General features: G+C 40.4%; 1 protein-coding gene across 2 annotated transcripts in view; it reads right to left on the bottom strand.

Moving 5' to 3' along the window:
* The window catches only part of DYNC1LI2 (dynein cytoplasmic 1 light intermediate chain 2), a 225,951-nt gene extending 212,822 nt beyond the window's left edge, over window positions 1-13,129 (bottom strand). Inside the window, exons 1-3 of one of the 2 annotated variants that reach the window (XM_085638555.1) lie at window positions 12,805-13,129; window positions 9,011-9,084; window positions 7,907-8,023 (exon numbers count right to left, since the gene is read on the bottom strand). In XM_085638555.1, coding sequence (XP_085494681.1) covers window positions 7,907-8,023; window positions 9,011-9,084; window positions 12,805-12,872 — 259 coding nt within the window. In that variant the 5' untranslated portion in view covers window positions 12,873-13,129. The remainder of the gene's footprint in view (window positions 1-7,906; window positions 8,024-9,010; window positions 9,085-12,804) is intronic. The other variant, XM_085638556.1, reaches the window with a different exon arrangement.
* Between the last annotated feature and the right edge of the window lie 583 nt (window positions 13,130-13,712).

Genomic DNA, 13,712 nt, shown 5'->3' with positions numbered 1-13,712 from the left:
AAAACGGCAACAACGTGCGCCCCTGGTGCTCCGCCACGCTCCTCTCCCACGCCGAGCCTCAGCGGGGGGAGAAAAGCATAAGAAGAGGGCTCAAGCTTGGCCGGGCCGGAGGAGCTACGGGAGTAGGCGTCCGCTCACCCCGCCATCTTGGCCACGCCCCCTGCTGTCAGTCTTTTAAAGATAACCCTCTTCTTCACAGGCAGTCAGTGTAGCTGGTAGCGGTAGTGAGATAATGAACTGCAGTCAGGCAGGTTAAACAGGAGACGTATGGCCATGTTCTGTACCTTTTTACGTTTTTCTGACAGGTAGTCTGGTAAACCAAGGTACAGGACATTAGTATAGTCCAGTCTCGACAGAATCAGTGCTTGGAGCACGGTTTTTTGGGCGTCCTAGGATAGAAATTTTAAAAATGTCTTTACCATTCTGAGAATCCAGCAAGAGGCTTTGAATGTGGTAGTTTTTTTGTTTCTATATTCCAAAATGTAGGGTATATAAGAACTCCCAAGTTCTTGGCTAATTCAGTGGTAAGGGGAGGTGAGGCGCCTTCAGCCATTCAAGCAGAGGACCAGCCTAGTAGAGGGTTGTTTCCAAATAGAAGGACTTCTGTTTTGTCAGGGTTGCACTGTAGGGCATTAGCTCTCAACCATCTAATCACAGCTGAAACATAGGCAGAAAAGTTGGTATATTTTTCAGGCTCCTTATTGTGGATCAGTAGTAGTTGTGTGTCATCCACATATGAGATGATACTGATGCCAAAAGAATCTTTAAGATATGTTAATGGTGTCAGATAAATATTAAAAAGTGTGGAGCTCAGGGCTGTACCCTGAGCCACTCCATACTTAAGTATTGTGACATTGGAATCGTACGGCTTAAGCCAAACTGTCTGTTCCCCATTTTCCAAAAATGATCTCTGCCAGGAAAAGGCTTTCCCCTCTACTCCAATCTGGGAGAGACAATGAAGCAGGATCTCATGAGAGGTCATGTCAAATGCCGCAGAGAGGGCTAATAAGAGAGTCAAATTGTTGAAGTTTGGCCCGGCCATAAGGTTTAGATTAATTACACTTATTCACTGGCTCGGGCTCCGAGCAGTTTATCCTGTAGTTTCTGGAGTAAATCACATACCATGCATAACTTTACAATTCCAAACATGTGGAACATAATGGAAAAAGTTATTACTGCTTAAACATGGACTTCCCTAAAAGTCAACAAGCATTGGCAAAGCCAATAGATCTCACCTATTAATATTCTAATAAACACATTTTTTTTAAAAACTATTTCTCTCAGTTCTTTAGGCGTGAAGGCCAAGAGGAGTAGGATCAATTTCCCTACTCAGCATCAATTACAGTGCTTTGTTATGGGTAGATTAGCCAATTTCTTCCACATGGTTAAATCAGAATAAAGGATGCATATGAATAAGGAGGATTCTATTTTGGTGACTCTGTGGCAAAACATTTCAGAAAGAGTTACATCTGTAATGGCAGTTGAACCATATATGAATAGTGCGCTGATGTTGTGAGAAGGGATTATTCATTTGAATTTCCTACTACTGTTGTGCCCTGAAGAAGTCCATTTGTATTGCTGTGGACAGGTGAAGCATTTTAAACAAAATAAAATAAAGAGAAGATTTACATTTTTTATGAAATAATTTAAAATAGGTTTGACTCTTTGCAATGATGCAAATGTGGTGCTCCTCTGAAAATTTACTTTCACACATTTTTACAAACAATTTTAAACTACCTGCTTGGCATGCTCTGAAAAGACAATCCAGGAACTGAGTGCGTCTCCTAATCTAATTACAATGTTTGTATCAATACACTGACCTCAACTCTGGTGTAAAATTCACACTGGCAAAATTACAAACATTCACTGAGAAATATAAAATTAAGGGTGCATTCTTTCATCCACCATGCAGTACAGAATATTTATCAATAAGCCTACAAATACTGAAATAATTGACTATTCATAAACATTTAACTAAAAATATTAAACCACAACTTATGTGGAATACTGAGCTGCTTTTTTTCTCCATTGTTTGCATACATCTCTAATGTTTTGTCAACACGACCAGCAGAGTTAGGTGATCCTCGCTCATGTCTTGTACCCAAGGCCTGGGCCGCACATTTAACTGAAAATCATTAATTGATAAGTGCGGACACTTGACTATTTCCTCGCAACACAAACACAGTTGAACCTAGTTCAGCCTAATTGTACAAAGGATATCACATTTCAAATGGATGTGCTATGATCATGAATGTTCATAACTCTTTCAATTGACCACATGCCATCTCTGTTAAGCAGTGCTCTTAAATGAGCCTGGCACACTGCTACCATAGAAGGGCAAAACAAAACCTGAACAAGGTCGACTATCTTGCCAAGCTCATGACACAGAAAATTAAATCTTTAAGAGAAAAACACTTAATGTCTATATTTGTAATGGTCAATTCACCTCACTTGTTTTCAGTGAGTTGATCCAATGCAAATCTGTAAAGTGTACCCCAAGACAGAGTGATTCTATGATTCTTTCATGGCCAGTATCACTTCAATCAAAAACAAAGCTGCTTGTGAGCAATGGTGATGACCCAGCATAGCACAGGTGCTCAAGCCTTGGCATCAAACGGAACTAACCCTTCGTTTCTCACAGATTAGCTAGAGAGCATGAGCATGTTTTACACCAGTGTCATCCATCACGTGAGTTATATGTTTCTGGAAATGATTAGCCATACTTCAATATATGTAAAGTGGGCCAGCACAGTCTTCATAAAAGTAGCTTTAAACAGGGCTTTGGGAAGGAAACTTCTAAGATTACAAGGTAAACAAAAGGGGAGGCATACTCGTTGCACCTATCATTTTCCTGACCATCTATATTACACAGTGATACATCAAAATGGGATACCAATTTCTTAGGTTAGAAGAGAGATGGGAAAAGAAGTTATCGGAGAACTAAAATATATTGGATCCAATAGCACGGTTAATTCAAATCAAATAAAAAACGTTGTTTATTTTGGGTACTAACCCATAAAATCAAACTAATAGTGAATAAAATAATTTATACAAAGTTAAGACATTAAACAAAAGTGATTGTTATTTACAAGAACCAGTTATGGCATAGATTTAACTGAATGCTAATGAATGCTTGAAGCGGACAGCAAGAGGAGAGATGCAATCAATATAAAATCCTGTATGCACTCGCTTTGCTTAAGCGTAGAGCATCCTAGAGCTCTTGTGTTTCATTATTTGTGGCCATTTTCTTCTGGGGCTTCCTGTATAGTGGGCAAGATATCTATACCTAAACACTACTCTTGAAACCTCCTAAATTCAAAAAGAAAAGTACGTACGAACGTGCCTTCTCCGGCCTTGCGCCTAGAATTTGGAACGCTCTTCCTACGAAGATGAGAACCAATCCCTCCACTGCCTATTTCAAGAAACAGGCCAAATGGCTTTTCCTGAGTGGACATTAACTGCATCTTCATGTACTCTTTCTCTAGTCCCCTTGTTGACAGATTTTACATTTATCCCAACGTATCTTTCGCTATTTATTTTTGATTGGATGTTAAACTGTTATTTTACTCTAGGGCCCTTCGGGAACTATAATAGAAGAATACTTCTTGGGCCGATTACAGATTTGTCATTTACTCCACTATGCTGTGACGAACCACTCTATGATTGTTTTACTGAATGTTACAAGAAATACATTGCACTATATGAGAAACTGAACTAGTAGGGCCTTCTACCCGGTATCTGATTTTGATTGTTTACTCCTTGTTGTTTTACAACGTTGACCTCAACTGTTTCGAGTTCATGCATGCTTCTGCCTCGGTGTACAGCGCTCCGATACCCGCAAGGGTCATGTTCGCGCTTTATATAACTTTTCAAATAAATAAATATAACTAGCCAGCACCGGTTCATAACCGCCTAGATAGCATTAAAAGGCTGGAACGCTTTATTATGTTAAAAAAGAAGTTGTTAACCTACCCAAAGCTCAGTTGTGCTGCTGCTTTCTTAATGGCTATTCTTAATAGGCATGAGTGACAAAATAGAACGATCCTGGGGTGATTTTCCTTGAAGTTGCCCACAAGAATGAGAAACCTAGGGGAGTACACAGACGTATATAACCAACCCAATCGCTCCCAACCCGGATGCCTTAGGACTTTGCAAATGGTCTCCCTGTGATGCTCTAATTCAATGGTAAACCAGATCCTAATCCAGTACTGGAGTAGTCTTAAAATGGCCAATAAGGCAAAATCCTTAATGAGCATCAACAGGTTTGATGCCTACAGTACTAACCTTGTCATCTCTATATATTCCAACTAATTAAATTTTGAATCAGTCCTAACTATCCTTACTCCCCACATTAGAAACATTTACTGTTAACTAACTATACACTAGCATTATTTTTTTACTTTGGAAATTAATCTTGCAACCAAGAAAAAAATAAAATCCCCTCTTTTAATCCTAGAAAAAATATGAACAAGCACTGGCAAAGCCAATAGCTCGTGCCTGTAGGATTTATTAGCTTTGCCAATGCTGTGCAGAATTGGCAAAGAAAATGTGTTTCCGATGCTGTACAGCATAGGCCACAATATAAAAACGAAAAAAAAAGTTTAAGGACACAGCCGATGGACACATCACTTCATAGGCAAGAGCATGAATGAGGACGTATGAATGTGCATGCGTCAGCAAGAAAGTATCAATACGCATTCGCACTTATGAAATAAGGCAGGGACCCCCATTTTAGGTTTCGCCTAGGCAGTGCTTGCGCTGTCTCTTCAAGACATGCTGTATTCAGGATATGGGTATTGGGCTCCACCTGTTTTCCGCCCGTGTCATTTATTAGGTCTTTTTAGTATCTTTTGAAATTGTTGGAATTTCATTGGTTTATTTATTTTCTAGTCCCACCTTGCCCCTCTTTAGGCCTTCCCTTACTACTATTGTAACCTCCCATAAGGACTGCCACTGTTACATGTAAACGTACTCGGTATTTTTTATTTACTGTGTGTTAGCACGTTTTGTTAATGACTTGCTGGTTTTCCTGTCAATCGGCTTCATATTTTTTGTGCCTTTCCAACCACGTCCCCATGCGGCTTTTTTAAAAGAGTCACTGCGCTCGACTCACTGACGCCACAAGTCTGATTTACTATCAATTTTTTTGATCCTAACAGAGCTGTAGGTTTCTGGAGCCCACACGGCTCTTTAACAGGAGCACCAGGTCCGCTTCACCAACGCCACATGTCCGATCTCCTTCATTTTATATTTTTGAGTATCCGGTAGGATTCCCACGCGGCTTTTTTTAAAACAGCACTGCTTCACCGACGCCACGTGTCTGATTTAATTTGTATTTATTATTTCCACCAATGAGCTGTACCTTTGTGAAGCTCACACGGCTATCATTACAACAGCACTGCACCCGCGTCTTGTTTAATATCCCTTTATTTGCTCCTACCATGGAGCAGCAGGTTTCTGGAGCCCACACGCCTCTCTTTAACAGCAGCACTGCACACGCTTCACCAATGCCATGCATCTGCCTTACAAAACATTTTTTTCCCACCATGCAGCTGCAGGTTTATGAAGCCCATGCAGCTTTTTATAAAGCAGCACCGCGCCCTCTTCACAAACGCCACACATCTGGTTTCCTAAACATTTTTGTGGTCACGCCATGCAGCTGCAGAATCATTTTCATCGTTCGTCACTAAATGTAAAAGTCTCTCTTCCCTTTCTAAAAGCGCATGCTGGCAGGGTATCTGTATCTGTGGGGATGTAAAGGGACCTCTATTAGCCACATAAGGTACTGCAGCCTTTACTGCAATATTTCTCTTTATAACTGCATTAAGGGTGCAGTACCTCATAAGGCTATAAAGGTGTCTTTGCAGCTCTACAGGGACACCTGGTAACAGCCTATGGTACGGTACCCTTTCGTTGCGTCATACCTTTTCATTTATTACTTATGCTTCTGGTAGTATATTTTTGGACAAAAATGAAAAGATAACAAACATTAACATTTGCTAAGCCAATAGCTCAGACATTCGCTAATAAGAGACCTATTGCATTGCAAATGCTTCATTTTTAATACATCCATCCAAGAAAAATTGGTAATGTTATAATAAAAATAAAAAAGCACTTTAGCCAGTGGATAGGAAGCAGAAATTTGCTGCCTGTCCTGCAAACATTTTAAATCAATTTTAAATCCAAAAAAAAATGTTTTAACAAACACAACAAAAAACAAAAAAAGATATGGAGCTTGAGAGGAGGCAACAGGAAATGGACCAGGGATCAAATAAAAATAAATCTGGGTGGAAGGGGGGAGCAGGAGAAATGCAGTACACGAGCAAGAGAACAACAACGGAGGGCATGAGATAAGGGGAGAGAGCAATATGGAGCACAGGGGATTTTGATGGTGGAAAAGACAGAGAAAGCAAGTAGCTCACAAGAGAGCAACATGGAGCAAATTCAACAGGTATTTGACACAGGAGAAAAAAGCACACAAGAGAAAGCGCTAGAAAACACATGCACGCTTATGGACTGCTTAATCAAAAATAAAAAAGAAGAAGTTCCCTAAAAGTTGGTAGTGGAAGGATAGAAGTCAGCAAATGGAAAGGATGAAAAAGAGGCTACGTCCCGGGGAAGGACAAGAAAAGGAAGGCAAGCAAACAAAGAAGCAAGCAAATGAGTGACAAAGCCAATAAATGAAAAAGAATAGATGGGCTACAAGCCCACTGTTAGCTTGCACTGTCTAGGAGGCAAGACCTAAAAATAAAAATATCAGACAAAAAGGAGGAAACTTCTTTGCTGATGCTACAAAATACGAAACCAAAAGAACTCATTAGGACAACCCTCAATAGCACTTACATTAAATGTCCGAGTTAACATTTACAAACAATGATGGGGGTGTCGGGACTTATTGTCTTAGCCAAAAAGGAGGACTACTTTGAGAGGAGGGTGAATACCCCTTGCAGACCGAAAAAGAAGCCAGCAATTCAAAAGTGGCTTTAAGTCACTATACAAAATAAGCCAATCCTTCAAAAAATATATGCAAGATGTTATTGGAAGAGCATCTATCATTTCTACACAAAAGAATCATTAGAATATGTCAAATGTGCTCAAATCTAAAGAGCAGATCCCATGCTCCATATGATGAAAACTTGTAAATAAAACAATGTAAACAAATATTGAAACCTGCATTACAAATAACCCACAAAACCACACACAGAACTACTGTATCTTAAAAATTGCAAAAAGGTACCAACAGTGAAATCAAACAAACCACCCAGCACATGCCAACATTTAGCTTATTAGATTTTCTACTCTGATCCTTTTCCAGTGAAGTTAACAACTTTAAAAAGTAGAAGGTATTATGCAAAATGGTAACTCAGTTATCCAGCAATGCTGTGAAAGAGACACCCATGAGACAATATTACATTATATGCCATTCCTTGTAATACAGAAAACTAATAGGGTACTTTTCATTCAGAGCCGCAACATTATAAAGAAATAAAAATAAACACATCCACTTGTACCCAAAGTACAGTTTCTATGCTCTCTTTTTAGTACAAATTCAGCTCGCATTTGGGGATTCAATGCCGCTCGAAAGATTTCATCCAAGGAAAGCAAAGATTTGCAACAAAAATTAGGTAGGAACATAACATTTTTACAAGGTTGAGCAGAACTATCATCATAAAAACACCAACCAACGAGAAAGTAAACCCTGGAGAAGCAGATTTATTGCACTAGCACGGTAGGCACATATGAGTGATAATGTGACAGCTAACATAAGAGAAGCTGTCATGCAGAATTCAAGTTTTATAATGCAGTGCTCGCAAACCAATGAAAAAAAGTGAACTCAATATATGAAATCTGCAAACAATCGCATGTCAACAAGAACAGAAAACTGAACACAAAATGTTAACTTTACCATCAATGTCTTCATCGTGGACACTAAGATAGAGGTACTCGAGGGCCCTTCCTTTCTTGTTATGCTCTGCTCCCTGCAGTTTCGCCATAAGAGTTGTCTTACCGGAGCCATCCTCACCTGCAAGAAAGCAGCTTTACTTGCATTTAGAAGTACGGAAAAAATCTGGTTATATTATCGTTTTACATTTATTATACAGGATTAGACGTTGTCCAACTTACCCGGAGAGGGGGGGGGGGGGGGGGACTACTGCGTTGCTTTTTATGTTACATGTCAAGTGCATGCAAATTAGGTTAAATCAAATTCGTCTACTGCCAAACATTACAAGCCAGTGGCAATGCTAGATTTGTTTGTGAATATCTAACAAAGCTAGATAAAGTATCTAATACCAGAAAGTAATCAAAACAGAAGCCTTCTGTCACGGTTCATTAGTTGTCTCACAGGAAGGGTTTTTAAGGTGTTCTAGCCAGGAAAAGAGAAGGAAAGTGTGGGTAGAGTGCTGCAGCTCTCGCTGCAGTGTGCAGTGACCATATGGTTAACCAAACTCCTGTTTGCAGCCAATCTGTATCTAGTCCCAGAGTATAAACTCGAGTATGCGTTCAGGGAGACTGTTTAATTACCACAGGATGTATACTGTCTGGGCTTGTCGGTATGCTGTTCATCCTTCGTTCTGATGTAAACGAAAGGAACACTTCATACCGCGTGTTAGTGGTCACCTATAGAGGCCTCAGGTTTTTTTCTTCCCTATGAAGAGCAATACTCTCGGCGTATTCCCAAAATTTATTCAGGGGGGTTGCTGTGGTGGATTTCCAGGGCACTGTGAATCTGTGATCACCATTTTTGCCAATAAAAAGCCCAAACCTATAAATGCCGTGCCTGTTTTGTTAGCTTCCGGGCGTGGTAAGAGGTCAACACACAGAACTCTGAGGTATACAGTTTCATCTTACTGTGGACTTCGTTAGATGATTAGTAAGCCCCTTCCAGCATCTCTGACAATTGATGCAACTTTTTGGGAAAGTTAGTTTGACCTGAGTGCACAAACATATTGTGAGAATAAACGAGAGTATATAAACAGAAGGTACAGCCAGGGCTCGAATCTCTACTTACCAAACACTAAAATATTTTTCCCAGATGGAAGCTTAGACCTGGACCTGGTAGAAACTTCACTCAGAATTGAAGACCTGCAGGAACAACACAAATCCTTTAATGCCTGAGGCTTGCAATCAGAGCAAACATAACAAACATAAACGTATGCATCAAATATGACATTTAAAAAAAAGTATTAGCACTGAAACAAAGATAGATAAATGGCAGCAGCTAAACAGTGCCGGGTCAATTTTATTGTGTGTTTGTGACAAAATAACTTTCTACAACTAGCCAAACGCCTTACGTTTATAGATAGATAAAGTGGCAAGATAAAAGTTAATCTTAGTGTTAATTCTGCATTAAGAGTGGAAAATGATCCTTAGACGACCAGAATAAAACATCGTTCTTTTGTTCAAAATCGCTTTTACATACATTAGCAAACAAATACAAAATATATAACCGTCGTGTTCTACTGATGCCACTTGGCTGGAACTTATCTACAAGCAAAGCAGGATACCGAAAAGGGCAGAGCTCCGAGGAGGTAGTACTACTGTATTTATTTTTTAGCTGCACTTTACTGCTTCTAGGTGGTAGAAAACAGGAAAGAGCCTGGAGCTCCGGATGAGATACTGTTATACATCTGACAACTAACTTGCTGTGGACTGCACCAATTGGATTCTCTTTTTCCTCTGCATAAAACTCTCAGGGCCCAATACACATTACCTTTTAATAGCTGATGAAATTCCCCATCTAAATCATTTGAGGTCAAGCGAACATTCTCAGTAGTCTAGTGAGTGTGCGGACTGATCCTTCAACATTAGAAGAATCAATCTGCCTTGAACAAACTTTTGCCAAGCAGATTTGAGTAAACATGTAAAAATTAATTTTAAAATTGAGAGAGGTTGGGAATGCATGTGCAGGTTTCCGGTCACCTTTTCTAGAACTTTCTAGGTAAATTTGGTGGTTAACATTTAAAGATATGCAAAGATCACTGCAAGTATAACTATGTTGGTTTGTACTGGATATATTGTGTCGTGTCATATTCTATGCTACATATATTTTGGGGATATCTAAATCTAACAACTTTATTGAATGGGTTACATCATAATAAAATTGTAAATTTAAAATAAAATTCTCAGTAACTTTTTCCTACTTGCACAAAAATATCAATACTTTTACCTCTACGCAAATCTCAGCATGCTCAGATTCAAGAAATACCGACCTGTTTCTTAAACTTTGTTGTCCTGCAACGTACCCTGCCACATACTTCTTGTTTTGAATTCCCAGAAAAATTCTCTCAATCCGAAACATAAAATGTGCAATTGCACAGCAACAAACGTTAGGCTCCCAAGTGGAGGGTTATATAGTCATCATCTTGTCTAGGGAAATGTGATACTTTACCTTTTTGCATGCGAAGTAAAAAAACACATGTATTTATGTAAAGTGGACTCCAATTCATGCTAGTTATGCAAACTTTATAATCAAGTGATTTGGTGCGGGGCGTGCAGTACTCCTCTCCCATTAAATAAGGCATGGGACAGATCAACTTTAATTTGCTCATCACATATAGAATTTACTCAGAATCAATCATGCCCAAATTAATCAAGAGACCTCTGTCGCATAAATGTCTATTTTTAACTTTACGGAGGGTCCTCCTTAGAGGGCGGGGATTAGGAATATAGCACGTTACAATGCATGCTATTACCACGCAGTAGGTTACAACGCGTTTGTTACAAAACCGTGTTTTTACCACGCGTGGCTTTACATCGCAAGTCGTTTCTACGACTTGCGCTTGGTGGCGCGCTGGACTTAGGAATAGTATAAATTACTATTCCTACTCCACTTAGCGCAACAGCAGGGAAGGTGTTTGATTTAAAATCCAACACATTCACTGGTGTTGCACGCCACCTAGCGCAAGTCATAGAAACGACTTGCGATGTAAAGCCACGCGTGGTACTAGCGCAGTCGTTATAACGACCGCGTTGTTACCTACCTGCGTGGTAATAGCAGCGTTGTAAACGCTATTTCCCTTGCACTATTGGGAATGTATCTTCTCAAACAAGGGGCGCTCCAGATTCACCTTTTCGTTCACATAGGGTGTACTCTATGGGGTGTTTGGTTCTCTCAAACGGAATGTACTCCGACCTAGTTCTCCATTTTTCAGTAGTCTTGTATATACACTGCCAATTTCTTGTTCTACAGGCTCTGCTGTTGGCCAGTCGCAGTGGTTTAAATAGGGGGGGGGGGGGGGGTCCTGCGTGGTCTCAGATCAATAATTAAAAAACAAACTTAAAAGGGTTACAGTCAAACTCTGTATTCACGTTTTTAACTACACTCACAATTACGTTGATCGATTTCTCAAAATGACTAAAAACCCAAAGGTAGTCCATGTCAGCCACGTAATTTCTATTCACATTTCACATCATCTTACATTCCTTAAGACTATTTGTTTTTTCCCCAAGATGTGTTTCTGTAGATTTGTCATGCATGTCTCTTGTACAGTGCACAGTATGAGCTCAGTCGCCTTCAGGTGTCTTAGCTAGCTCAGCATGTGGGGGGTAGGCGTTTATGGCAACTCACTATTTAAAGCTGTGACGTTGAGACTAAACGCTGAGCGATTTTATCACAGTGCTCGGCAAAGGGTCATAAAGACTACATGCACATCCAATCCTTGGCCTCTTGGTTGAGCGCACAGAACGATAGACACACATTTGCCAATTGCAATCGTGGGAAAACGTGAGATAATCAGATGGAGGATATCAGAAATGTGGAGAAATAAAGGGATGAGGGTCTAAGATCGAGAATGCAGAAAAGATTGGTGTGAATGGGAAAATAAGAGTGTTGGAGACACTCCGAAGGTCACTTCTCGTTCCGCAGATCTCAGTTATGTTTAAATCAGTGTCATATTTTCAGAACGGAAACTTTTCCCAAGTCCAATTACTCACAACAAAGTCTTTATTATTGTATTTGCTACATTTAATATGCACTGGCAAAGCCAATAGTCCTGGCTTGTTAGCTTGACTTCTTGTTGTGTGACATGTCTGAATGGAATAACAGAAAACTCACAGAAATGCATACAAATAAATGCTGATCAGGTGGCACGTGCGAAGCAAAGGTTTTAGTTTACACATGTTAAGCCACGCCCAAATTAAATAGCTTACAAGTCTTGGAACAGATTTGTAGTTCGACTTTTTAGAAGAGCCCTTTCTAGAGACAACCACCCCAGTTACCAATCTTTTTCATCCAATTTAAAGCTCTGCCCACTCCTGTCATTTTTGACAGAGAGGTCATGTCAGAATATGAGCTATCGGGCATGTCCCGATGCTCCCGGGTTAGTCATGTTGCTTGGAAATCAGTGATGGCCCTAGTATAAAAATATTTCTTCTCACATGGGATCTGTGCTCTGTCTGAGACAAACATATCCAGTTTGAAGTGGGTGCAGTCTGGGCCTGTCTGGTCTCTCTTCAATGTCCTGCCGATTCACTCGCTTCTTTCGGAATGTGTAGTCAGCTGTGTGTGTTGTTCTGTACAGGGATGTTCTATGGGCCGTTCATTTGTACTGCGAGATGGGTATGTGGTATTGGATACTCAAGTCTCGTGTACCGACAGTAGTTTCTACCAGACTCCTATTCTGCCCATCTCCATCCCTCCTTCGTTCTTCCATCCAGTATCTTCCTCCTCCATCCTTTTCTTGCCTCTCCGCTTCCAATCCCTTCGGCGTCCCTTAATGTCACCTCCTTTCTCATTATAAGACACCCTTCCACCATTGCCTACTGTCATCCCATTGCTACACCATTCTAATCTCTGACTCTCACCACAAGTTCTGCCCCTCATCCTCCTCGATTTCTCCATCCAGCAGCCGCTTCTCCACCGCGGCCGCCATCTTACACTGCGGGTTGGGGCAGTGACATCACCCGGTGGGCGAGGACCCAACAGACACCGCACCCACAGCTGGCCGTACGCAGGCGCGCGTGCCCTGGCCTGACAGCTGCGTTAAAGACAATGCAAGCACAGACGACGCCTCTATACCCTGATATTCCACTCAGGCACCGCGAAGACACCTCTGCCAGGCGGTGGCTCTATGCTAGAGAATGAGATCACACAATCTTCCGCCCACCTCTGTTGATCAAGAAAATAGACAGCGGACTTACTGTCAAATGGGTTGCGTTAGAAAAAGAGCTTGTTATTTTTATTCCCATGGTTGCGTCCGGGGCGGGTGACCGGCCTTTGTCTATTTCTATGATACCTTGCCGTGCTGGCGCATTGTTCTTGCTTTCGAAGCACCGTGTTTTTATTATCTTTGATATCATCTTGTTAGGCCCGCCTCTTTATTTCAGACTCGCCCAACAGCTGTGCCAAGTAATCAGGAAGCGGGCTGGCGTGTCCTACAATAGTTGTGTGCTTGACTGTGTTTCACGGTGCAGCACACTTTCAAAATTTCGATGTTCTCGCTTCTTCAAAGCAGATCAGAACAAAAATGAACACATCAGTGAAAGCAACGTCTGTGATACTGAAGTTAGCTTCTTTTTGGCAGTCTGAAGTTACTAAAATGTCAAAATTAACTATCCAAAAAATTAGAAAAATATTTAAAACGCATTTAAATACATTTAATACTTATATCCTGATTTTATTAAAAAAGAAAAGTAAACATTAAAAAAAAAAACATTTCTTAAATTATTTAAAATATACATTTAAAAATAAATACCTTTTAAAATTGAAAGTA

Source organism: Triturus cristatus, chromosome 12 (assembly GCF_964204655.1).
Source record: "Triturus cristatus chromosome 12, aTriCri1.1, whole genome shotgun sequence".
Taxonomy (NCBI): Eukaryota; Metazoa; Chordata; class Amphibia; order Caudata; family Salamandridae; genus Triturus; species Triturus cristatus.
The sequence above is the reverse complement of the archived record's forward strand: the minus strand, read 5'-3'. Positions and strand labels throughout refer to the sequence as shown.